At 46.4% G+C, this 27,024-nt stretch overlaps 1 protein-coding gene across 4 annotated transcripts in view; it reads left to right on the top strand.

Annotated features, from left to right (window-relative positions):
• Npnt (nephronectin) overlaps positions 1–25,983 on the top strand; it is an 81,400-nt gene extending 55,417 nt beyond the window's left edge. For all 4 annotated transcript variants that reach the window (XM_004626771.2, XM_023709995.1, XM_023709998.1 and 1 more), the window contains 8 exons: positions 531–650; positions 1,934–2,068; positions 2,507–2,629; positions 4,418–4,816; positions 14,213–14,299; positions 14,712–14,810; positions 21,737–21,990; positions 23,442–25,983. In XM_004626771.2, the coding sequence (XP_004626828.1) occupies positions 531–650; positions 1,934–2,068; positions 2,507–2,629; positions 4,418–4,816; positions 14,213–14,299; positions 14,712–14,810; positions 21,737–21,990; positions 23,442–23,537 (1,313 nt within the window). In that variant the 3' untranslated portion in view covers positions 23,538–25,983. The remainder of the gene's footprint in view (positions 1–530; positions 651–1,933; positions 2,069–2,506; positions 2,630–4,417; positions 4,817–14,212; positions 14,300–14,711; positions 14,811–21,736; positions 21,991–23,441) is intronic.
• The last annotated feature ends 1,041 nt before the right edge of the window (positions 25,984–27,024 follow it).

Here is a 27,024-nt window from a genome sequence, read left to right as displayed (position 1 = left end):
CCAGTTATCCAGATTACATTTTGAACACTGAGAAGTGTTTGCCAATTGCACCTGACATTGTGTGAGCCTAGGTGAACCTTTGTGGGACCAGGTGGGACATGTGCTACAAGGGTCTCGCTATTGTGCGTGTGGTGGGTCCCTGGTCCTGCTGTTCCCTGGAGAGAATCCAGCCGAAGCAGTCACTTGGAGGTTTGGCTTAAGGGCAGCACCCAGCTGGAGGAATGTGGAAAATACCTCCATTCTCTACTTTCCTTGGCCATGGGAGAAATTTCCATAGTGTGTGTGAGGGAAAGTTCACATCTGTCTACAAATCCTTCCAAAGCATGGGAGTGACAAAAATGGCTCACATACAGCATATCCTTGTGGAAGGGGGACTTTCTATTCCCCACCTCCATTTTGTCCTTAATCCAAATGCTGGATCACAGAAGCTTCTCTGTCCTCATTGATTCAATGTCACTGATTTTGGGACATGTGGACTGCAATTCCAGGTTTTGGTTTCTGCCTCTGACTCATAGCCATTCTCTTTCCAGGTGCCCTGACGTGCTCCATGGCAAACTGTCAGTATGGCTGTGACGTTGTCAAGGGACAGGTCCGATGCCAGTGCCCCTCCCCAGGCCTGCAGCTTGCTCCTGATGGGAGGACCTGTGTGGGTGAGTGTGGCATGCCTGTTGGCAGCCTCTGGGCACACGGGAAGATGGGTGGTGTTAGGAGAAGGAGCAGAGGCAGTCGTTGGTGTCCTCTAGAGGCCCCAGCTCTCTCTCAAGGAGGATTTCCCTCTGTGACACCGTGGAAGGAGCAGGTGTCCTAGGGCGTGAGCCATGGAAGATGAGCAGGGAGTAAGTGAGGCTCAGATAGCAGGGCCGGCTTTTACATGCCACTCCACATGGGAGTTGGCTTTCTTCCCAGAAAGTTAGGTGGCAGGAGAGAGCTGTGGCAGGCCTGGGCCTTGGTTTTGAACCTGGCTGTGCCATGTACTAGAAACGCGACCTCAGCAGGAGACTTCCTTCCTTCGCACATGCGTCTCCTCATCCTGAGGGTGGAGAGAATGCTGCCTAGAGCCCTTGCCAGGTCTGAGTGCACTAAGTGTATGCTGAGCACAAGTAGAGGAACTGGGTAACCAGCAGGCACTTGGTAAGTGCCTCCTGTGTCCAGGCACAGTGCTTAGTGCTCAGTGCTGGGTGGACAGTGACAAACAAGGCAGGCAAGATTTCGATCCTGTGGAACTGACATTGCAGTGGGAAGACAGAAAAGAAAATACCCAGTGAGGTTGTGGAGTGCTCTACAGGTTCACCAGAGGTGCTGAGAAAGAAAAGTCCAGCAGTCTGGGGCCTGGGCCAGGAGCCCTTCTGGGAGCCTGCTGATCCAGGGAAAGAGGCTGCTGAGCTTCAGTACCTAGCATGTGGGGTGCAGGTGGAGCCAGGATGGTGTGGGATGCAGGAGAAATGAGGGTTTAGTACACAAAGCAAGTGGGCCAGGTGCATAGCTTTCAGCGCAGGGATGCTCTGTTCTTACACACTCTGGCGTGCAGGCCACATGTTTGGGAAGGTGAGGCTGGCAGCAGGAGGCCTGGCCTAGCACTCTTGGAGCAGCCTTGCTCAGAGCCGCTGGCTTGATAGGCGGCAGTGGCTATGAGCAGCCAGGGTCAGAAGGACTTGGTGAACAGAAGGCCCAGGGACTGGAGTTGGCAGGGGTGACTCGTGCGTCTTGTGCAAGCAGCAAGGCAGATGCAGGCAGTGTAGAGAGGAGCAGTCTGCGTAGGCGGGTAAGTTGGAATTTGGAGAGAGGAACTCCTGTTGCCCCTGGGCTGCCTGCTGGATGCTGCTTCTGATGAGCCGAGGCTGTCAGGCCTCTGTGCAGCCAGCGACGACCGTCAGGCATGCTCCGTCAGAACATGCCTCGACCCTCCTCAGACGCAGTTATCTTGTGTTTCTAGATGTCGACGAGTGTGCCACCGGGAGAGTGTCCTGCCCCAGATTCAGGCAGTGTGTCAACACCTTCGGCAGTTACATCTGCAAGTGCCACAAAGGCTTCGACCTCATGTACATTGGAGGCAAATACCAGTGTTACGGTATATTCATTTCTCCCTGTGGCATTGAGAGATCTCTTCCATACCAGGGAAGGGGAGGGGACCAGCATTAAATGAAACTGACTGACGTCTAGTGCAGCCACTGAGTCCATTTATCTTCTGATTTTACACAGACTTTTATATTGGGAAAAGAAAACTCCCAGCCAGGCGTGGTGGCCCAAACCTGTAATCCTAGTACCCTGACAGCTGAGAAAGGAGAATTACAAGTTTGAGCCCAATTGGACAATTTAGCAAATTGGCCAGACCATGTCTCAACATTAAAAAAGAAAAGGCTGGGGTCGTCACGTAGTGTGAAGGCCTTGGTTTCTATCCCCAGTGTGCCCCCCGCCCACCCACCATGGAGTTCTCTTTGAGACTGCGCTTTCATGTCATCCTATTTGGCTCCTAAACAAACCATTTCTTCCCTGCTCTCTGGCACAGACATTGATGAGTGTGCCCTCGGGCAGCACCAGTGCAGCACCTTTGCCCGATGCTACAACGTGCACGGGTCATACATGTGCAAGTGTGTAGAAGGCTACCAGGGTGACGGGCTGAACTGTGTGTGTGAGTAGCTTTTCAAAATTTTTCTTTTAAAACTTTTATTAGTGTACCTTTGCAGTGCGTAACAGTTACATCCTTGTGGGGGCTGGTGCACATACAGACCCAGTTGCTGTTCTTTTTCTGTCCCTTCCCTTCCCTCCGTCCTGCTTCCACGTCTTGAGCCCGTCCCACTTGTGAAGGAGCTGCCGCCCTGTTTCCTGTGGGTTTTCACTTGCTCTTTATTTGCACTTCGGGTTTCCCACATACAAGAAGCTGTGTAGTATTTAAGCTGCTATGTCAGATTCACTTCACTCAGCATCGTGTCTCGAGGAGCACAGTTTTCCTACAAGTGACTCGGGTTTATCCTTCTGCATGGCAGAGTAGTGCTCCACGATGTGTACTTGCCCCATTGTCTTTTTCCTTTCATGTGTGACAGGCTATAGGCTTCCAAGAGCCAGTGGGCGTGGGCTGTGCTGCTCTTGTCACCCCCTTCTGTGCCCTACCACATGAATGACAGTGTTGCACAAGACACGGGGACAGGTTTCCCAAGGAGCTGTTCTGTTCATGGCTGTAATACGAGACAAACAATAAGATCACTTGCCCATGTATTTTAAAAAACCCAGTAATCTAATCTTATAAGCATTAGAATTCCTTGCCTAAAATCTCTCTGTAAAAAAAAAACCTCTCTGTAGCTTCCCTTTAGCTAGAAACAAAGTTAGAATATAATTGTGTTAAAATTGGAAATAAATGTTTGTCATTAGCATCAGATCATCATTAGTAGATAATAATAGTCCATTGTTTTTGTCTGAGTTATGCCTTCCAATTCTATTAAGGCATAATTCCCATGTTGATTTTCTCTACATCCAGAGCTTTTGCTTTTAAATTTGTAAGCTGTGTTTGAAGCAATTATAGCTGTATCCTTAGACAAACAGGAAGAAAATGCAGTCTCCAAGATGAAAGTTTTTAAACCAAGGCCATAACTTAGCATTCTTTTCATGTAACATTAGATAATTTTTAAGGTTTCCAGAGTAAAATATTTACGGAAAACCATGGGCCATAAAATCAAGGGGATTAGAGGGTTTTTGAGGGGTCACACAGTTGTCATTCCTAGTCTGTAGGATGCCATTCCAGGCAGGCTATTGATTGCTTTTGGTGAATATTACCAAGGAAAAGTTTCCAAAAATGTTCTTTGTAATGCTTGAGAATTGCTTTTAGAAAGCAGTTGTATAAATTAGTAAGCGAGAAGGAAAACCAACTATAACACCCTATGTAGAACATTTAGACAAACGGTTAAACATTAACTGAATGGACATAAGGTGCGGGTGAGGAGCTTTAGTCTGTTAGATCTAAATACAATTTCATTGTGCACGTGTAGTGTAGCAGCACACCATATGCATGCTGTACAGCTCTCATATTGAAAAGTACTTAACATTATCTCTACTTATACAGTCTTATCAACTGTCGCTTGTTACCACTTTGCAAATATTCAAAACTTATTTTTAAAGACCTGGGAAGGATTTATTGGAGGTAGAAATAGGATGCACTCAAGTGCTTAGAGAACTGAGATGCCTGAAGGTTGTTTTGTGTTTCAAATAATCCGTATTATTTCTTGTGGAAAATACTAATTCTTTTTAGCTACTTCTAAACACATTTGTTAGGTGAAAAATAGCATGATTTGCTATAAGAAATAATCTAAATATCAAAAGGAAGACTAGCTCGGTAAGATGTTTTTGTGTGTCCTCTTTACAGTTTGATGATGTACTTTTAGAGAATAATGATCTCATATCAATTGAAATCTCTCTATTCTTTCAGATGTTCCCAAAGTCATGATTGACCCTTCAGGTCCAGTTCATGTGCCGAAGGGGAACAGTACCGTTATAAAGGGTGATGGAGGACAAAGTAACTGGATCCCAGAGGTTGGAGGTACCAAGTGGCCTCTGAGGACACCGTATATCCCTCCTGTCCTTACCAGCAGGCCCACCCCTAAGCCAACACCGCGACCTACACCAAAGCCAACACCACAGCCAACTCCCCCGCCGCCGCCACCCCTGCCAACACAGCACAGAACTCCTCCACCGCTGCCGCCAACCCCAGAATGGCCAAGAGCTCAGCCAACCACCTCAGAACCAAGCATCAGCACCTTCGTCCCCGGAGGGACAGTGGACAACAGGATACATACAGACCCTCAGAAACCCAGAGGAGATGTGTTCAGTGAGTCCTGTCAGTGGTTGACCTTTGGGATGGGTCCCCTGAAATGGCTTCAGCCATTGTTCGTGTCTTAAAGGAAGATCAAACTAATGAAAAGTCAGATCTTCTTGATAAGCATTACAACAAGCTGGGTAGAGTTAGAGTGAGCAAATAGAAACAACATGTGTTGTCTATCCTATCACCATGGGGACTATCCTATCGCCATGGGGCAGGCCTCAGCTCTTACCTGGTATGGGAATTCTCCCTACATAGCTGATTTTTTTTTCTTGTATTTTAGTACAGGGTCTACAGGATCTCGCTACACAGATTGGACTCATAGTGATCGTCCTGTTTTCAGTCTCCCAAGTGCTGGGATTACAGGCGCGCACCACCACGCCCAGTCTCACTTGCCATCTCAGCGCACCCCAGGGGCAGGGCCAGCAAGGCACGCTGGGGATTGAACTCCAGTCCCTGTGTCTGCCTAAGCAGGCACTTTAATCCATTGAGCTATTTGTCCAGCCCTAACATAGCTGAATTCAACTGAATTCCCTGTCATTTAATTTTTAATGCACGTTCATTTGTTTGTTCATTCATCCATCTATCCATCCATCCATCCATCCATCCATCCAGTGCACATCCTGAAGCACCCTTCAGAGGGACAGGACCTGCCACTAGAGTTGAGCATGAAAAGGCTGTTGTCTGGTGGCAACCCAGGGACGCTGGGGCCCTGTGTTCAGTGGCGAGATCTGAGTCGGATGTTCTCTGAACAGAGAGCAGGAACGGCTTGTGCTCTGGGCACAGCATGCAGGGAGGCTTCCTGAATGAACTGGGCTATGGGGTTCAGAAAGGAGGTGGTGTAGTTGCTGAGACAGCACCTCATGGCCTGGAGAAGGGGGCCTCTTGGCACAAGGATAAGCTGCTGTGAGTGGAAGGTCGACCGCAGAGGGCGGAGGACATGGGACAGTGCTCCATGCTCCTTGTGAGTGGCGACTGATGACTGCAGTTCCGTTGCGTTCAGCCAGCCAGCAGAGTGGGTGACAGGCTGAAAGGCAGCACTACCCATAGATGGAGGCCCTGGGAAGAGACCAGCTCCAGGAAGAAAGTTTGTTCTCATATTTCCAGGCTGCAGTTTGCGGTTTCACTGTATTTTAAAATTTTTCTTAGTCTGTATTTGCAGTACAGAGCAATCCCGTTCATCACGGGAGCTGGCCTGTGTGCGTGACACATCTGAATTCTTTTTCTTGTCCCCTTTCCCTCTGTTCTCACCTCTCCCTCACATCACTGATCCCCTTCCCCCTTGAGAAGATCTCTTCTCCCTCCTTGCTATTATCTGTCCTTTGTTTTGCTTTCTTTACACTTTGGCCTTCTCATATTAGAGCCTGGGTGTCTGATTTATTTCACTTAATTATGGTCTCAGTGCCCATTGTCCAGCACGTGGCTCGAGCTCATCTTTCTCTATGGCAGGAATGCTCCACTGAGTGTAAGTACCCCGCTTGCTTTCTTCGTCCATCTGTTAACAGCCACACAGGGCGCTGCAAGATGCAGCAGCTGTGACTTGTGCCACTGTAGACCTGGGTGTATGCGGCTCCCTGGGCTATGGCGACTTTAAGTCTTGCAGGAAGATGCTTAGGAGGGGAGCCAAATGCTAGAGAACCTCTACCTTCAGTTTTATTGAGCAGTCTCTCTGCTGACCTCCCTCCAGGACCAGTTTGCAGGTTTGCATTCCCACTGACAACGCGGAAGGGTTTCCTTTTGCCCTCTGCCTCAGCAGACTTTGTTGTTGCTTGATTCTTGATGACAGTCATTCTTTCTGGAGTGAAGTGGAGTCCTAGCATTGTTGTAATTCAAATTTCTTACTCATCTGTTCTGTTTCAATCTGCTCGTTTTACCTGTAAATCCACTCCCTCACCTTCCTCTTTGTACATGAGCAGTTTCTTCTTTTGCTTTATGCATTCGTCTATCATGGAATCAAACTTTGTGTCCTTTATATTGAATTCTCTGTAATTTTTTTCTGGGTGAAGATATGTTTATAATTTTTTTAGGTTGATCTGCTTTTTCTGTGCGTGTGACTTTCACCTAATTTCTCTTTTCCTTTAGGTCAGTGTTCATTTAAGCAGAGATTAAGCCTTAATATCATGGTGGTTGTGTATGTTTTGGATAATCAGTATAATGTTTAGGGAAATTAGCTTGTAACTCTCAAGTGTGCATGTTGTATGCACATATGTTTATTTTTCTGAAATTTGTACTTTTTCATTTCTTTCTAGCCTTTGCTCTTCTTTGCTTGTCTGTTTTCTGATCTCTTAGTGGTCCTATAATGTGCCTTTTTCTTCATGGCTTAACTAAATATGACATTCACACTACTCTGCTGCTTTAGAAATCAAGAAAACTTTGTGATGTGAAAAGACGTTCCCACTGGGATCACATCTTTTTAAGCATCATTTAAATATTTTCTCATTTTTAAAAGTCTGTCCTTCCATTATTTCTCTCCAATTCAGTGAATTGAAAATAACATTGAAGCCCATGAGAATAAAGCTAGGGGAATGTGGTGTGCAGTGGCACGTGCGTGCAGTCCCCTCAGAGAGGGTGGCCCTGCTGCACACCCTAGAGAGGGTCCCTTGATCCTGGACAAGGACATTGGCATGCCACTGCTAATGCGGCTGCCCTTGGCCATGGCTGCCAGAAAGCAGATCCCTCACTTCAGCTTCTGAGGTGCTGCTGGGAGAGGCTGGTGCCTGTGAAGGCAGTTGGGTGCTGCTTAAGTGTGGTTCTAGTATCTGTTCCACTCAGGGAGGGTCCTGTTCACAGTTATTTGGCCCAGAATAACCAAAGGTGCTTATTTTGGATGTAAGTTCCTAACCCTATGGCAGGTGGACTCATTCAGATGTTCTCGCTGTGTGCCTGACTCACGCCAGGTCTTCTAACATGAAGGCTCTGCCATAGCAGGCCTGAGCGAGGACCTGCGAGCCTGCATTTCTGACAGGCTCCCAGGTAGTGCTGCAGGTCTGCAGACCACACCAGGGGCAGCAGGGCTGTAAACCGGAAGGGATGCTCCATTCCACATTTTAGATACAGAATTAGTCAGATGCACAGCATTCGTATCTGGGCATGATCGCCTGCCCCACATGTCATGAAGAGGAAAGGCATCAGAGGCAAGACTGGCACACAGGCTGGATTAGGTGCTTGGGAGCGGCTGGATCAGAGGAAGAGACGGGAGAATGTGTTGAAATTCCAAGCGCTGGGCTGCAGAGAGGAAACAGCTTTCCCCTCTGCCGGGAGCTGGCCTGAGGTCCCCCTCACTCCCTTCTGTGATTTCTACGTCCTGTGGCCACTCTAATCCCACTGTGGTTAGTCATGGAGGTGTAGGTTTCTCTTCCCAATTCTGTGTGCTGATGAGCAAAAAGATTGTTTCTGCTGTGGGGTGAAAAGGCCTTGCAGCTAGTTTGTTCTCTGGTAAACACCAAGGCCCACTGAGACCCCTCGAAGACACCGCTGTCTCTGTGAAGATTGAATTTCTGCGAAGGTCTTAAAAGGAGCAAGTTGTCGCTTCTTAGGGGTCAGGGTCTGGTGCTGTGAATTCTGAAAGTTTTCATGATTTTTGATTTATATTTTAATTGGATTCTGTGGTGGTGGGTAAAGAAAAACATGCTTCTCTCCCGAAAGTATAAATTGAGTTCTTGGTGAATGTGATCGAAGTCAGGAATCTGACTTTGTTTTTTTTTTCTTTGTGAAGTTACAGTTGTCTATAGAGGTGTAATTAAAAGTATTGTAGCCCTCGCCCCTTGTGCCCTGGGCACGATGCCAGATTCTCCTACAGTTTTATACATCAGGGATAATAATAACGTGTACCTCGGAAGAAGGCTACATGAATCAGATGAGAAAATACACACAAAACTCTCTGCGTAGTGCTTGGCACGTAAGAGCTCAATAAAATTACTACTACTGTTGATGGTGAATTCATTTGCGTAGTAATGAGAGCACTTCCTAATGAATCATAAACAATGGCTTTATGTTATGTTCTAGTTTTGACTGTATGTTTCTGATGCTTTTTTTGGAGTTTATTATAACTTGAATGTTATTTTTGGCAAACTAGATCTTTTTGAAACAGTTTGCAAATATGAGCTATTGCATGGGCAGAGAAAATGAAAATAGAAGTTTGCTTATTACCGAATAATTGGGATATTGTGTTTCATCTAGGTGTTTATAAGGCCAAGGAAAACAGCTGTGATATTGAAAGGAAGAAGGCATCACCGCAGCTCTTTTACTGTGAGAAGTGTGAGGGTGGCCTTTGCAGAGAGGAGCTCCGTCTAGGTGGGGTGGCTGCACGGAGGTCTGATGCAGAGCGGAGATGAAAGCGACCTTTCTTCCCTTCAGCGGACACCTTTCTGTCTCTGCTGGGTGGTGCCGTCTGCTCCCCACCCCAGAGGGTGTCTGCACTGCTCAGGCTGGGCAGCCTTGGGGGGCCTGCCTGACTCTGGGGTGCAGGTGCCCAGCCTGGCCCTCCCCGTGTCCTCTGGTTTTACAGAGGGAGGAGCACATCCTCTCCTTAGGGCAGAGCTGGCTCACGCACCTTCTGTCTGTGTTGGAAAGCAGCCATCGCTTGGCCGTTCCTTTCTCCTGGGACTTCTCTAGGCCGCGCTGCAGAGTGCTCTGATGCCTTAGAGAAGGTGCGCAGGACACCAAAGAGAGCAAGAGCTGCGGCACAGGTCACTCGCTGCTGAGCGGCTGTGTCTGCGCTCTCCCTTGCCCCAGGGACTCAGTTTCTGCCGGTGCTTCTGCTTCTCTTTTGGACTCTGCTGCCTCCTGCGTGTTGGGAAGGCTGGTGAGCTATCTCGCCTCCGTGGGGTCCAGCATCCCGCTTCTTGTCACCAGCAACCAGTACATGGCTAAGGATGTGCTCTAATGTGGTGGAGGATCTGCAGGAGCTTGTTTCCAAGCTTTATATTCTCTTCTCTCTTCTCTGTCTCTCTCTCTCTCTTGCTTGTGTTCTGCATCTGGATGAGAACGGGAGGGAGTAGAGAGGGGCAGCAGCCTCACGAAGCCCTGCTGTGCCTACCACTTCTGGTCTGCAGTCTCAGAGTCCCTTTCTGTCCCCAGAAAGACACTGGGGTATAAGAATGGTGACATAGATTCCTTTCTCTTCCATGGGCCAACCCCCTTTTTGTGACCAGTTTGACAAGGAGGGTATGCACGATTATATTGCATTTACTTCTCCACACTAACTTTTAAGGTTTTCTGGGTGAAAATATAAACTGGACTATTTGAGAAACCTCCTACATTTTGGTGGTGTCCCACTCATAGGGAGCATGCATTGGGCAGGACGTGCAGGCCAGCGAGTCTTCCCAGAATGTTGTTTCTTTTGTCTTTACCTTCCCACTGGCTCCACCATCCCAGCGAGCCTGGGTGTGTTTCTGTCCTGCTGTCCTTCTACTTAGGGCCTTGTGCATCCTCTCTTTTAGTTATGCAGAAGGCTGCAAGAAGCCATAGGCAAGAACATTTTCTGGTGGGTGAAACATTGACCAAAGCCAGAAAGGCACTTAGGAAGTGTCGTTAGTGGATGATGACTTAGTGATGAATGTCCTGAGGTGACCTCACTCACTGGGCACCTGTTTGCTGTGTAGGCAGTAGCAGGCGTTGTTTTCATGTGGAAAGCCACCTCACCACTGCTCTGTGAAAGCCATGCTGAAGCGCTCCAGCTCTGCCAGGGTGAAGCCCAGGGTGTCAGCACGGCCCTAAGGTCACAGCACAGCCCACCTGCTCCTGCGCCCCTCCTTCCCCTTCCTGCACCCGGCCTCTCCAGGCTCACAGCTACAGCCTTGTCAGGTTCTGCCTTTTACTCTTTCAGCTCCAGCATGCAGGAGCTCATCCTTTGGGTCTTAGCATAAGGCACTGCCTCTCAGAAGTTCTTTACCTCTGTCCTGCCTTGGCTGGCTGACCTCTGTCCAACCCCAGTTCTCGTGCCTTCACATGACACCTCCCATCTCTCCTCCACCGTCCCTGTATGGGGAGAGCTCGATGTCTGTCCCACATCTAGAGGGCAGGTCCATAGGCACAAGTGTATTCACTTATCCACAGTAAGCTCTTTGCCTGCTGGTCCATACCGAGTTTGCACTGGGAATGAGTAGCTGAAATGGGGGCAGGTAGTAGGGGAATTGTATGGTTAACATTTCTAGACTCCTGTGTGAATTTCTAAAATTACACCATTGTAATTCTAAGAATTACTGGTCTAACTACAGAGAATATCAGGTTTACTTTTGTTTTTTTTTAATATGCATATTGTTATTTAAGTTAAATAGTAGGTAAAACATGAGGTAGGGAAGAATAGAAAAATTCTATGTCAATCTCCATTCTGGTTATTATTCTGTTTTCCATCAAGACTGCTTATTCTGATTAACATTTTCTGTATTGATGAATCAAACTCTCTTGAGTCAAAGAATTTCACAAAGACATTTCAGGGGCCAGGGAGATAGCTCTGTAGACTAAGCACTTGCCTAGCAAGCGCAAGTACCTGAGTTCAATCCCTGGTTCTGCCAAACAAACAAAACAATGACACTTGCTTTGGGGGCCGGGGAGTTAACTCAGTAGAATAAGTACTTGTCTGACAAGTGCAAGGTCCTGAGCTCAATCCCTGGTACCGCAAAAAAAAAAAAAAAAAAAAAAGACATTTCAGTGCCACAGCTGTCCATATAACAACAGCAATATGCACATTCATCTCAGTGGAAACAGTAACATGCTGTACATCCAAGACGTGGAAGAGAGGACTTGAAAGTCTTCTCTATAAAGATATTGTAGATGTCTGAGAAGCTAGATGTTTCACTTGATTTAAACATTACTTAACATAGAGATATATCAAACATTTTCTTGGACCCCATTAATATGTATAGTTTTTAATTTTTTGATATGTCAGTTAAGCATTTTTTAAAAACAAAACAGAAGTATAGGACGTGTTTAGAACAATGTGTGTGCAGACACAACCCCTTTACATGTTTTAGGAAAGTACTTTTTCATAATTAATTTTTTTGTTTTCACAAACAATCCAAAAAGTACAGAGCTGCAGAAGAAAACAGACCCAACAAATGAGAAAACATCACTTATTTCTAATATTTAGACTACTGCGATTAGCATATTGGTGTATTTGTCACTCCTAGTCTTTTTATTTTTGTGCATAATCAATTGATAAAATAATACCACTGGAGTGATTTTTCCATTACTTACTACATTCAGCATTTTCACCTCAACTGTACAGTATTACACCCCTAGCATGTATGAGGAAGGAGAATTAGTAAATAACGGGGCAGCTTTCAGACAGGGCACATAGCACTCTACACTAGGAGAGTATGGAACTGCTGTGTGCTGCTTCCGCTCTCTGAGTACCTCCACCTGCAGTGAGCTGCCTGCCTGGGCTCCCATGAGATCAGGTGACTCCTGCAGACCAAGGACCTGGTATTCAGCAGTTGTTGGTACTTGATGGGATTTCGGGCGACTCCTTTGGGGGCTCTGAGTCATGTCTGCCTCTCTTCACCTTCACTGATGGCCCAGTCTCACTTCCCAGCCGCCTCCAACACTGTGAGCTCCTCGGTGCAAATGTCCTGAGTGTGGTCCTCAGCCTTGATGCCCAGAAGCCCCCCACCCAAGCTTTTGGCTGGAAAGTTCGTGTTCTTCCCCTTGCAGTGTAAGTGGTGCTGACAGAAAGGGCCTCCTGGACCTCTGCTGATATAGCAGCCTATGTGCTGTTGCACCTGTGGCATCCCTGTCACCACCTGCATCAAGTCTGTTCTGTGACAGTCTGGCTGGCATGGTACTGTGCAACTGTACCTCAGATACAAGCTATAACGAGACGGTCAAAAGCAGGATTGCTTTCTAATTGTTTTTCAACCTTACTTCATCAGCATGGATTTTGTAATATTTTGAGGAAATAAGAGGGGCTTCTCCCTTCTCAGAGCCCCAAACAGCTGTGACTGGGTGTCAGTGCTGTCAGTCATAATAGAGGGCAGGGTGGCCTCACCTGGGCCCCAGGTATGCAGTGCCTGCCTTTGCATGTTCATGTCCAGTAGGGTGGAAGAGTGTGCTTCTGAGAGGAAGGCCTCACTAATCTCACTTCTGAAACAAAAAGGAAAAGAAATCCAGATGTTGTGAGCTAAAATTGTTAGTGCAAAAATGCGAGTATCGATAATATAAATCCTGCTAAAACTAACAGGAACAGCACTGACGAAAGAGCCCCTTCAGACTGAGGCTGTTCCCTGCTTAATGGAGTTAATTAGCTGGAGTCTTGCTTTTCGGGAGGGAGCATGCCTGGCCACTGGCCAGGAATTCCTCAGGTCACCAGAAGCTTCCCACACATGACCCACAGTTCTGTGACATCTCTAGGTGTTTTCCTTGCGAGCCCTAATCAGAGCTTGCTGTTAAGATGTTCATCACCTCCATGCATGCTACCTGCTTCCCCCAGAATTCATAGTGCACGACAAGCCCTTTCCTGTGATCTTGTCTGCTGTGCTCACCCTGTCTCCCTGGTGCCACCACCATGCTTGGCATTTCAGTGGGAATCACACAGGCATCAAGTGAATAACTCCATAAATGACCTGTGAGCTGGTAGAGGTTATGTGGATTCTCTGGCTCTGTCCCACTAGTGCCCTTTGAGGGGCAGTTAGCCAAGTGCCTGGTTTCTGTTTGGTCTGCATTTCCCTGGTGAGCGCACAATGAATGTCTCTCCCAGGCCACACCCTAGCAAAGCCCGATGTAAGCTGCAGACGATGCTGTCTAGGGCATCAGACTGTGGAGGGTCAGACAGGTGTAATAGGTCAGACAGGGGAGCCTGGAAAAAGAAACAACTCAGCCTGGACCAAAAAGGTCTCAGAGAGGCAGTGGTAGGTGCTGTGGGCCTGGAAGGAAGAAATTTTGGCAGGGTCATGAGCAGGAGGGAGATGTGGGGCTGAGACGTAAGATGAGTGGCTCATAGCGTCTTGGCGGATGGAAGGTCGGCTGCACCCTGGGTTTGCACTTAAAGGAGTCAAGGGCCTTCCTCAGGGAGGATGGCCATGCTGACGGATAATGGTAGCCTGCGTGAAGCTCACTGGGCAGGAGGGGACCTTGTGGATAGAAAAGCACTCCCTGCAGCTGGAGGCATTTTGGTTACAGCAGCCTCTGGAGAGGTGCAGTTTAGAATTTGTGGAGATTAGTATCTTGGCAGAAATCCAAAGCTATTCTAAAAGGTATTTTCCAGATAAAGGCTTTGAACTTATTTTTATGTTGAATTTTAGAAATCTTTGAAAATTACTTTTGTAAATTACATTAAGGTAAATGTTACAGTGTTAATCCTCACTGAACACACTTGCCAAATCTTCATGTGAAATGTAGATGTCCCAGGTGATCCCAATCAGCCCGACAGGCAAGTCGTTTCATCAGCACCTAAACCCTCTCTTGCAGTTCCTAGGCAGCCTTCAAACGACCTGTTTGAAATATTCGAGATAGAGAGAGGAGTCAGCGCAGATGACGAGGCTAAGGATGACCCAGGTGGGTGCGGCTGTGACCTTTCATTGTTTTTTCTATTTCATTGAAGTATGTTTTAAATTTTAGATTTTTCAGCTCCGTGGGAAATTTGTACATCATCTTTTTGTGTGTTTTACAACTCAGTTAAATAAGTTGAGTTAAAACAGTTATGGAGCATGATTTCTATTTAAAAACACAGTGGTGTCTGAATTGGGAACTGGTAGTCACATTTTATGAGTGACAGTGTGGTAGGCTGTGACTTGGCTGAGCCCAGGGCCATGTGTGCAGCTGCACACAGTGATGACAGAGGGTAGTTCATCTCTTTTGGGTGTCACAGAGTCCTCAAGGGTGGGTGGGAAGTGACACATGTGGTGGTCATGGCCGTGGGCCGCAGGTCACTTTTCATGTCTGCCATCTCTTTGTCCCCTCCTTGCAGGTTTCCTTATACACAGCTGCAACTTTGACCATGGTCTCTGTGGATGGATCCGGGAGAAGGACAGTGACTTGCACTGGGAACCAGTCCGGGACCCAGCAGGTGAAAACCACTTCCTCCCTCCCTTTCTGTAGCCTTGTGTGTTGGGCCCTCTCTGCTGGCAAGAGCGCTGTGGCTCTTCTTTGTGCTTACTTCATCAGGGTTGGGGAAGATGGTGCCTGTGTTTCTCTTGGGAGCCAAGTTTATTAGGTATCAGGCAGAATGACCTTAAAGAGAGGTGGCTAGTAAATGCTAACTAAGTCCAGCTACTGTCTCTCACAAAAGATCCAGGATGTGAAGACAAGTTTCACTTATATTGAAAGCCTGGTTCCCAGCAACTGGACCAAGTGTGTAGACCAGGCCTGGGGCACATGGACATGAGCTCAGGAACCTGTGGTCTGTGGAAGCTGCTTCCCATCATGGTGGGCACACAGCTTGGGTCATAAAGCATGCTGAGTTTTACGCATTTCCAGAAGGACCCCAGGGATCTTGCTGCTGGCTCATGGTGCACATTTTAAAGAGCAAGATGTTAAAACAAATTGAAATATATATTTATGAGACTCCCTAAGACTGAATTGTAATAAAAGTACTTTAAAATGAAATTTTGAGGTAAACTTTTTAAGACATGAATAGTCAACAAATTACAATCAGCTCTTAAATTTCTAGTTAAAAAAAAAATCATGTAGTACCATAGAAAAATCTTGTAGCGCCAAAAGTCATGCGTTAGCTCAAATCAGGACAATGCTCCTGTCACCAGGCTATGTGAATGAGAGAAAATCCATTGTATGTTTAATACTGACAATGGATGCAGCCAATTTGTCAGCTGGGTCCTCTCTTTAATTTCTTACCCCCCTCACAGAGCGGGTGATACTGTCTTTATCTCATAAGGGAAATGCCAATGCCTGGATTGGTTTCCAGAATGTCCCTCAGCGCCAGAGCTGGGGCAAGAAGGGGCTAAGTCTTCTGACTTCTGTTCAGGCTTCCTGGATGAGCAGGACCCGCATCCTGTCCTGGGTTCTCTGATGCCCCCCAGGCTGGTCTCGTCAGTCAATCGATTACAGGACCGACCACTGGAACATCTCACTGGAGCAGGAGAACTCTCTGGCCAACATGCCTGTCTAATAGGACAGTGAATGTTTGTGGTCCCGATGACTACCTTTGGAGTAAGGGTGCTTCTTGTTACATTCAGAACTCATGACCCATCTGTGGTAGACAGTCTTGGAAGACAGCCCCTGTAAGATGGAGTTTTAGAATTTAGACAGCATTTTAGAACCAACTTAGTATTTCTCAACACTTTTTACTTATTACATTTGTAAATGCTTAAATTTGGGACCCACATTCCCCTTGCCCTCTGGTAGAAAAATGTGAAGAGAGCCGAAAGTGACACTGATAGCCAGGGGCTGGGGTGCGGCTCTGTCAGGGAACTTGTGTAGCTGCATGAGGCACAGTGGAAATAGTCCTCAGGCTGCATTAGCACAGAACAAATGGAGAGGAGGTGGCAGCCCAGTGGATGGTTGGATAACTCCGGATGACTGGCTCCAGCCCCTGGAGGCTGCTTTCCAAGGCTGGGTTCAAGTTTTTACCAACAACTTGGATGAGTTGTTTGTTGGAGTTAGATGCTAAAGACAACTGACATAGCTGTGGTTGACTCCCAGCTGGCAAGTGTGTGCAGATAACCCAGCCCAGGGTTAGATGAGTGGTGCTGACTGAGAGCAGAATTGGGGGGGCAGATATGCTCATCTAGAAGCCGACTGTACAGCTTGGGATTGGGAGATGGGCTGCAGCGCAGCATGGAAGACTTCAGAGTTTTGGTGGCTGTGAAATCAGTGTGACTTAACCCTGTGATACTACTTTCCAAAAAGTGGCCTATTTCCATAAAAATATGGTACCTTTCCAGAATGGAAAATCTGCTGTGGTTAAGTGCCTTAGTAACATTTTTCTGGTCTGAGATAGAGTTAGTTGTAGATTATTCAGGATAGAATGAGCCGGGGAGAAAGTTGTCCTCAGCCTGTGAAAAACAGTTGAAACCGGAATGCTCAAGCTGGAGGAAGAGTGAATGGGGTTTGCCTGCTTCCCCAGTAATTGACCTAGGGCTAGAGGTGTCCTCTGTGACCACCAGGGGATGGAGGGGTGAAAAGGACAGAGACAGATTGTGATTCCCCCTCAGTTTTCCAACAGAGCTATTTCCAGACCAGGCGAGTGGAAGGGTGGGCTGCTGTTGGGAGAGGCTTTTGGCTGGGTGGCTGGCCCACAGCGAGGTGCTGAGGAAGTGTTCTCCAGGAGTGTTGGTTAGAAAGCCTTTCCTGCAGCTGCAGTTGTGAGAACCTTTTCAGGAGGGAGGCTCTGGGAAATCGCTGAACATATTGTTATCTTAGGGAAAAGGATGGGAACAGGGAGTGTGAAGAAAGGGGGAGAGCACTCTGTGAGCCAGCAAGTGCCACATGTTTGCCTTCTGGAACACATCAGGGAATTCTGCCCTTATGCCAGTGTGGAGGCATCAGTGAAGTTTCTCTTTTCATGCCTGTTTTTCTTCTGAGAAGTTCAGGTGGAGTTTGACAGTTTCAGTGGAGAGACAGTGAGGGAGAAGGAGAGGGAGACACCATATAAGAAGAATATAAAGAATTTAATAATTTCTAGGTCTTTATAGGTATTAACACAGCTTACTTGTTTCTATCCAGATTGTACCATTTGTGAAAGAATATGCGATGTTTGGGTTTCCCATTATGGTTGATCTTAATGGTGTGTAGTTCTTACCCAAGGTCTAGATTTGCAAAACTTGCTATACGCTAAGGAAAGCCATCAATAAAATAGATTTACAACCTTGAGGAATGGCTGTGAAATGACTAGGTTTGCTAACTGCCCGTCCTGGTGCTGGTAGGTTTTATCACATTTAGTCTTGAACTTCATCATGTGAGGCAAAATCAGTCTAGTCCCCCATGGAATGGAGAACTGCTGGCCGGGAGGGTGCTGACTGCAGATCTGCAGAACTTTGGTCTTTCCTGATCCAGAGTCAGAGGCAGCTGGCTCCAGTTTTTGTCTGCTTCTGGGAAATACAAGTTTATTTAAACTAATGTGCCCGTGAATAGATACAAATGTGTCCACATCAGAGTTAAAATCATTATTTTCGAGCAAGGTTGATAAAAAAAATGTACAATGAATATTTAATTTTTTAAAAAATTATAATAAAAGATACATTGTCATTGGGCCTCCTGAGCTGCTCCCCATTGCTGCAGGCACATTTAGCCTGTTGTTCTTCCTCTTTCTGAAGCAGCTCTGGAGTCCTCTTTCCTGAGTGTCTTGGTGAGGTAGGATCAAAAATACAGTGACTGCTGCCATGCATGCCATCTAGCCAGGGCAGCTCGGAGACACAGGGCCTTATGTCTTCAGCAACCGTGCTCACCAGATCTGGCGTTCTGCGACTTTTGGTTCTTCCCCAAAGCCCAAATGACCATGAAAGGGAAACGTTTTGAATCAGCCCAGGACCTCAAGATGCACACACCAACACAAGGAAAGACACTCAGGAAAGAGGCCTTCCAGAGCTACTACGGAAAGTGGCAAGAGGGTGGGATAAATGTGTGCAAGGCTTTGGGTGGGTGGGATTAATGACAATGTATCTTTTACTGCAATGACTTAAAAAATTTATGCACACCATATTGTATCATACCTCGTGTATGTAAACAGAAAAGGACGTGTCTGCAGAGGTGGCACGCCCTCTGTTACCTGATGGTAATATCTGAAGAACTAACACAAACAGCATGGGCTCTGTAGCCAGAGTGCCTAGGCTGAAGCCTAGCCCTGCCTGCTACATTTGACCCTGAGCAAGTTAAAGGTAGGTCAGCAATACCCTCTGTGACACATCTTGCAAAGCTTTTTAAGCAGTGTCTGCCCAGGGTCACCACGTCAGCCGTGTCAGTCTCTGTTGTTGAAGACTGTCCTGCGTCTGTCCACACAGAGCACCCTCATTCTTGCCTACAGTTGTGTTGCCCCATCCATCAGCTGCACCCCAAAGTGTGTACCAGCCCCCAACAGGCACTACCTGTTCCTGGCCCCTTTCTAGTGCAGGGAACACTGTGGCTAATAACCTTCAACAAATTCTGCTTCATGTTTGTTGAATGTATCTGTAGGATAAATTCCCGCAGAAGGATGACTGAGTGAAAAGGGAATTTACCTTTTGAATATTGACAGATTTTACTAAATGAACTTTCTTTAATGTGGTAGCAACTTACATTTCCATCAGCAATATTTGAGAACCACGGACAAAGCAGAAATAGAGCTATTGTTAATCACTGCCAAGCTTATAGGTTAAAAAGTTATTTCAATTTGAATTTGCACATCTTTCTTTTGTGAAAAGCGGACCATCTGTACACATATTTAAGTCATTTTTTTCTGCAATGCCCTTATTTTTCTTCTATTATTAAGTTATAAAAATTTTTTGGATGAAAAGGCAAAGTATCACTGTCTCATGTGTTACGAATATTTTTAATTTTTTTCCCTGTATTTTAGGGATGGGTCTACAGGGTGTTCAGGGTCTCACTACTAGATCAGACTCATAGTGATCCACCTGTTTACAGCCTCTCAAGAGCTGGGATTACAGATGTGTGCCACCACACTCAGTCTCAACTGTCATCTCAGCTCGCCCCGGGGGCAGGACCAGCATGGCAGGCCCAGGGATCGAACCCCTAGCCCCTGTGCCTGCTTGCAGGTGCTTTAATCTGCTGAACTATTTGGCCTTCTCTGTTACAAATATTTTTAAACCTTGTTTGCTTGTCCATTTTTTTCATCTTTAAAAAGTGAAAATTTGGAAACAAGCTAAGAAATAATAAGAGATAATTAAAAATAAGAAATTAGCTAGATGATTATTGGCATACTTGCAGTTATGAAAATATGTTAGCATAAATATCTGTACTATATTTAGTAAAAAGAGCAGGTTCTCGTGCTATGAATCTTTACGTATCCCCTCCCCCATCGGCGGGAATCAGATGCTGTACTCAGGGACAGATGGCACCAGGCCTTAACGATCTCAAGTGCACCTGGGTTGCTCGGCCAGGCTATAAAAATGCAAATCGAATCACTGCAGGACCCTCCGAGCCCCTCCGGGTGTCTCCTGACCACATAGTGAACACATTAAAGTAAAGGGTATGATATTGTTCTTTATGTAAATTAAGATTGTAAAGGCACCAGCCAGTATAGAATTAAAGATAAATGAATTCATTGTTAAATTCCAACTTCCTGGCCAAGTTGGCAGCTAGTACCTACTATTATTTACTATTTCCCTGCCCTAATTCTTTACATGTCATGATGTTAAATTGAAGGAAAATATTGAATATGGTTTTACATTTGAGCCAGCGGCATTTCATCTCATATCATAGGGAAATAATTCTTTATAGTAAAAAAGCAAAGCCTGGTACAGAACAGTTCAATAGAGGAAGAACTGTTGTAATCTTTTATTCCTAGCTAATGTTAGAGTTTCACATGTGTACACAAGAACACATGAGCCTTTTATTAGGATGCCTTGGGTTGTTCTGTTTGCAGGCACCATCTCAAATGATGGTATTAGTGTACATTCCACCAGGACTTAAGATAATCCCTTAAAATAATCCCTCTAGATAATTCACTAGATTACCTGTGACTCAGGAGCTGACTCCTAGGGAGACACTGGGATAGGTCCAGGGCTTCCTGGAGTTAGAGTTGAGCGGTTAGGAAGAAGGATCAGAGATTATGGGCTCAGTGATTTAGACATATACATCAAAAACCTATTTCCTGCAGTGTTTGCTGTATTCCTGGAACTCAAGTCACTTATTCAATAAGTGATTTTAACGCCTACTTTATGCTAGGAGCATATTGGGAAATCAAAATCAGAGGAAAGTTTGGTTCTGACTCCAGGTCATCCGCAGCCTCCTGGGCTCCAGCCGTGCCTTCCCCATGGGCAGGCCGATGTCCAAATGTGCAGCACCTTTTTCATTTGGCAAGAACATAAAACCATCTAAGCCAGTGTCATACAGGCCTGGATGGAGTCTCAAAATACCGTTTGTTACATTCTCTTGAGAAGCAACATGCCTGCCACCCTGCTGCTTACACTTTTAGTTTTTTATTTGCAGTTGTTTTAACTGTGGACAGAAGTGACTTTGTAGGAGGCAAAGAACCAGACATTCCGTGTCAAGTGCAGGTTTACCATTGTACGTCTGCTTCATATATAATAGAAGAAAATACGTTACTGTGGATAGTAGGTGTGGTGTTACAGCCTCGCCTTCCTGTGGGAGTGTTCTAGCCACTATCCTCCCATACACTTGCTGCTCTGGTGTTCAGGATGTCCAAGACTTCCTGGAGTTAGGGTTGAGCAGTGTGGATGGCATAGCCAGTGCAGTCTCTACAAGATCCTTCTGTATTAAAGATTTTGTTTGCAAAGCAGGGGGAGAATAAGCTGACAAAGCTCATTAAATGCCTGTGCGCATAGGGCCGGGGAGATGGCTCAGTAGAATGAGTGCTTCCCTGGCAAGTGCATGGGTCTGAGTTCAATCCCCAGTTCCGCTAAATAAATAAATAAATAAATAAGCAAGCCTGTGCGCTTCGCTGCATACAGAATTTTCTCCCAGAAAATGTAGGGTCAGTTCTACCAGTGTACCCAGTTGGCCTGGTGATGGGTGTTGGGCAACACAGCCAGAGATGGGCAGGATCACACATGAGGGTGTTGTGTGTTTGTGTAGCATTGTGCTTGCCTGGCAGCTGTATTCCATTGGAGATATTCGTAGTGTTTAGATTGCTAGTTATTGTGTGCCTCTGGCATGATTTCTACTCTCTGTGAGTGAGTGATCTTTGCAGACATTAAAGAGTTTAAGGCAGAGAGGTAAGTCTTATTCTTCTTCCAAAGTCCAGAGCTCTTCATTAGTGGCAGTCCCAAGGATATATTCATGAAAGCACAGAGCCAGGCCGCTGTCCCTGCTGTCTGTGGCCCTCACATCCAGCTCCCTGGCCCCCTCTTCCTGTTGCAGGTGGACAGTATCTGACTGTGGCAGCCAAGGCTTCTGGGGGGAGAGCTGCACGCCTGGTGCTGCCACTCGGCCGCCTCATGCACTCGGGGGACATGTGCCTGTCCTTCAGGCACAAGGTGACAGGACTGCACTCGGGCACGCTCCAGGTATCTGTGAGGAGGCACGGTGGCCATGGAGCAGCCCTGTGGGGCAGAGATGGCGGCCGGGGCTGGAGGCAGACACAGATCACCTTGCGGGGTGCAGACATCAAAAGCGTGAGTAGAAAAGTGAAGAACTGACAAAAACTTGTGCGGGATTGGGTAGTGGTACTGAACTGGGCTTGCTTTTCTTTTATCTTCAGTTCCTTAAATCTCCAACTTTTACTGCCATTATTATGGTGTAGCGATTCATTTTTCTCTGTTTAAATGTTCTTTTTTTAGACAAGATAATCCCTATGTTCTGGCTGGCCTTGAGCTCGCTTTGTAGCCTGGGCTGGTCCTGAACTTGCAAGGATCCTCCTGTCTCAGCCTCACAAGAGCTAGGATTACAGGCTTGCCCACACACCTGGCCTGCACATGTCTTTAAAGTTCATTTTTTTGCCCCTGTCAGAGGCCCTCATCAACAGTCTTGCATGGAACGCCAGAAGTGCAATCAGAAAGCACGGCTCTGTTCAGGACAGTGCACAGACAAAGCTGAGGTTGAAGAGAGGAGGTTTATTTTAAAAATAATGGAACCATGATAAAGTGATCTGTGACATTCCACCAAAAGAACACATGCATTTGGGAAAGTGTCACTTTTATGCTGCTGCTTATGAGACTCATACTAGAAAGAGACAATGTGTGCATGTGTAGGTAGGATTTCTCCAAACGATTTTGGAAAGAAAATGTAGGTTCCATCAATACAGCTTTTAGCATGGTACTTGAGTCTGTTTGACTCTGAGTTTTATTTTTTCTTAATATTTATATTAATTGGGAAAAAAAACCAAGAAAATAGTTTTAAATTAGACATTGACTAGATGGTGATGGTGATGGTGATGGTGATGATGATGATGATGATGATGATGATGATGATGATGATGATTGGTGGTAACAGGAATCAAACTCAGGCCCTTGTGCTTGCCAGGCAAGCACTTATTCCACTGAGCTATCTCCTCAGCCATCAAACTAGACATTCAAATGACTCTGGTGTTCTAAAGAAGCAAGGATGCTGTGCAGAAGGTGAAACCAAGCACAATGAAAGGGTCAGTGTGTGCACAGGCAGACCTACAGTTGGGGGCTGAGGCGTTTGCTCCTTCCCTATGTGAAAAGCCCCACAGATTGGAAGGAGGTATGGGAACACCTCCAGCAGTGGCATGGCTCTGATCCTTTGGGTGTTTGGTTCAGGGTCTGTCCCTGATGTCCCATCCCATGGAACATCTTCCTACTTCTCTTCCTACTTCTGACCTTGGTCATCACCACCAAGTGCCATTTCATGAGCCTTCCTAAGGTGAATGGGTCCGCAGGCCACAGAGTCACATGGCCTGAAGGAGGATTTCCCAAAGACTTGACCTGAGTTTCATGGGAGGAACGAGCCTCAGGTGACAGGACTGGGATGGGCTGGTGTGTCCTCCAGCGGCCTGGCTTTGTATTTGATTTGGGGGAAGATTGGCCTGTATTCTGCTACTGCATTGGGGACTAAATGGGGGAATGGGCAGAGCTGACCTTACTGGTTGTGTGTTCCCTCCTAGGTCATCTTCAAGGGTGAAAGGAGGCGTGGCTACCCTGGTGAGATCGGGTTGGATGACGTGAGCTTGAGAAGAGGCCCCTGCTCGGAAGAGCACTAGCAAGCCCACAGCTGGTAGCCCCTCTTCTCTTTCCAGTCCTCCCCTTCTGTCCTCCCCTCCCTCTTCCCAGGCTTAGTAGAGTGGGCCAACGGGCCAGGAGGGGTCTGGGTGTGACCCATGTCTCACAGGCCTGCTGTTGTGCCATCCCATTGAGCAGACCTCCCTCCCCCATGGGGTGTCTGTAGACACATCCAAGCCATCGTGGGTGTCACCACTGAGCTCATGGTGCATACAGGGAGGCCTTGCACATGTGTGCCCTACACCATCCTTCATCCCGGTTACAAAGTGCTCCTTGTAGCAGATGACGAGAGAAAACTTCAGAGCTCTGCACATGCCGTTTTCCTGTCTGTTCAGTGTTGTGCTATGCGTGGTATTGTTGACTTTCCTTAAGCTATGATGCGCGGTGAGCCTGTGAAATCGGTTTCTTCTCTCTCGATGAAGATAGTTCTGGCCCAACGTGAACTCTTTTACTGCCACTCACTTTATGAAAGAAGGCCGTATAACATATCAAGATACATTTATTCTTGTTATCTGTATTTTTCTTATAAAGACAACTATGTAGAGTGGGCACGGAATTCCTCATTAGTAGTTGCTGTGTTCTGTGTAACTGTGCTAGTGATATTAAATATTTACGTGTTCCTGGCATTTTCAGACTCTAGTTGCAAAGTAAAAGGCAGCTTGTGATTTCCTGAGTTAAAAAATTATGGCAAAATGTCATCCAGTGTGATGACCTTACACTGGCTGTGAGGAAAATGGCAGAGGTGTCAGGTTATGTGGAAGAGTGATGGGATTTTTCTGATGGTCTCGAATTGGATCTCTACAATGAATAGTAAACCTAGGGTGACAAGAAAATGCAGTTAACACAGAACTTCCTCACTGTTGGGTTGACAGCTTGAACCATCATAGAGCATGGCTCTCTCTGGCCGACCTCAAGAACCTTTGCAAAGCTCTGGTTTGGGAGAAGCCCTGTTTTTAGCAGGAAGTGAAGAGGAAGTATACGGAGGCTGCACTGAGACAGGTGGTCGCACCCAGTTGGCATGTTTTCATGCCATATCAGGGTTGGAGAGGAAGCAGTCCTGGCACTGAGACCCTGCCTGTGCACTGCAGGGGATTCCTGCATATCAGGCAGAGGCCACAACAGAATTCTGAGCTCCCACAAAGACACACTAACTATCAAAAGGCAGCTTACTCCTACAGCTTTTCTGCATATCTGGTGGAGTAATCGGAATACTTCTGTTTTTGCAAAGAATCACAAAGATGCTAAAGGGGTTGGGGAAAAGAGCTCTATGATGAAAAAGTAGAGGGAGTGGGATGATTCAGCCTGGAGAAGGTTAAGGGGCAGACCATAGATTGCTATCATGTGTATGAGGGGATGGCACAGAGAGGACGGTGGCCACCTGTCCCCTGTGGGCACTCTAGAACAAGAGGACATGGGCTTAGTGCGAGAGAGTGATTCCTGGTGGAGACATTTGTTAGGCAAGTATGAAAATCAATGTCTTGCTCTTCCTGTGTCCTCTCAGAACTAAATGAAAATTTACCTATTTAAGGTAGGCTTACCTCAAGGGAAAACAGTGGACTACAGAATCTCACAGAAGCCGTTTTGATCCTGCTACTCATGTAGTAGAAATCCCCAGAGCTCAGTGATTTGGACAGGGCGGTCATTTAGTCCTTTCTGATTGACCTCCCAATAGACAGTGGCCCAAACAAGACGATGCTGAGTTCTTTTAAAACAGTTCTCCTTCTGTAAAACTCTAGCATAATCAAAGCAGACAGAAACAAAAGGGAAAACTCCTCCACACCATTTATTCCTAATAAAGTTGCTGTGGATAAGTACTGTCATATCTCAGCAGTGTCCTAACTTGGATTATAAGCATTTCTTTCCTGGAAAAGGTGTAAACCTCACACTTGCTCAACAGTTGATGTTTCAGATGTTTTTAGAGAGCCCCAGTTGAGGAGCACAGGTCAGAGCTCTGGTGCAGGTACTTTTATCTGCTCCATGCATGACAGGTCAATGTGGGTGCTAAGAGTGTCATGTACAACATCTTTCACCTCGAATCTCCCAGGTTCCATCAAATGGTAGTGTCACTTAATGGTAGGCCCAAGAGCTGGTCTTTGTAACTTGTGAGAGACAGGGCTGGAAGAGAGTAGAGATCATTAAGCCTTTGTGTAAAGGACAAAGAATATGGTCTTAGATGCATTTTTAATGATTCATTTCCTTTTGGATCATAGAACTGCACAGCCAAAGAGCAAAGTGGAAAATAATTGAAAATTTCACTTTAAGGTGCCAATACTACATTGCACTAAACTGATGGAAGAAGTTATCCAAAGTACTGTATAACATCTTGTTTATTATTTAATGTTTTCTAACGTGAAAAATGTCAGTGGTTTTCCAAATGGTCAAATCAAAACAATTCTTTGAAAATAAAACACTGTTGACAATGCCAGGCCCCTGTTTCTTGTGTGTCGTGACTGGGAAGGGCTTGAGCTGATGCTTGGTGTTCCCCACAGCATCTGTAGAGCTTGCTGAGTGGTGACTCAGCAGACTCAGGACAAGAATGTTACAGACATTCGTGGCAAGGAACAAGAGTGTTGCCTTTGTTCACTTCTTGGTTATAAACTGTGGGGCAGTTCATTATTCACAGGAAAAGAGATGAGCCCATCACTGTGTTGTCCCTTAGCAAGTTGCCATAATCATGTGTGTCACTTCATTGTAGACATTTGTTTTATATTTTATAGAAGGCAAGATAAAGATAAGTTATAAGCAAATACCTAAATATATGTGCACTGTAAGTGAAGTCCTTTTTACTAGTAATTTTGTTAAAATTTGTAACATCTACTCATAGTCTGGTAGCCTTTCCTGATTTAATTAAAAAAAAAAAACTACAAAGAAAATTAAGGAAGCCTGGCAAGGCTAGAGTTCTACACAGTGCCTTCCTTTTATCCTGCTACTCATGGGTAGTGGAAATCCCCAGAGCTTAGTGGTTTGGACAGGGCCCTGGCAGTAGTTGGCCCTGGCAGTGATTGGACGCTCATCTTGGATAAATACATCATCCCAGTAAAAGGCAAAGCTGCACATTTCCTCTAGGGCCTGCTCTAATCATCCCTCAGGGCCTGACATGGCAACTCGGGGTGTTCTGAGTCTTAACTCAGAAGATGACCCTCCAGGAAGCCCTATGAGGTGGCAGGGGGCAGAGGTAACTCCAGAATCAATGTGTTGATTTGCATAGCAGGTCCTGCTCTGGGGTCCCATCCCTAGCAGACTGCCCTTGTAGGCTTTCAGACTACAGGTGTGGGCATTTATTGAGACCCTGCAAATAAATACCTGCTGATCCCAGGAAGGGTGTGGAGCCTGGCAGGCTGAGGAGTGTGGGTGACTTCTGGCCCCTTGTTCACCTCACCACTACTCCTCTGTGTGCATGGGACTTGCCTGGCCTCTTTGGAAAGGCTATTGAGTCTGCAGTACTGGAGTAGGGGCTAAGGTGGTACA

This window comes from Octodon degus, unplaced genomic scaffold (genome assembly GCF_000260255.1).
Source record: "Octodon degus isolate 3935 unplaced genomic scaffold, OctDeg1.0 scaffold00016, whole genome shotgun sequence".
Lineage (NCBI taxonomy): Eukaryota > Metazoa > Chordata > Mammalia > Rodentia > Octodontidae > Octodon > Octodon degus.
The sequence above is the reverse complement of the archived record's forward strand: the minus strand, read 5'-3'. Positions and strand labels throughout refer to the sequence as shown.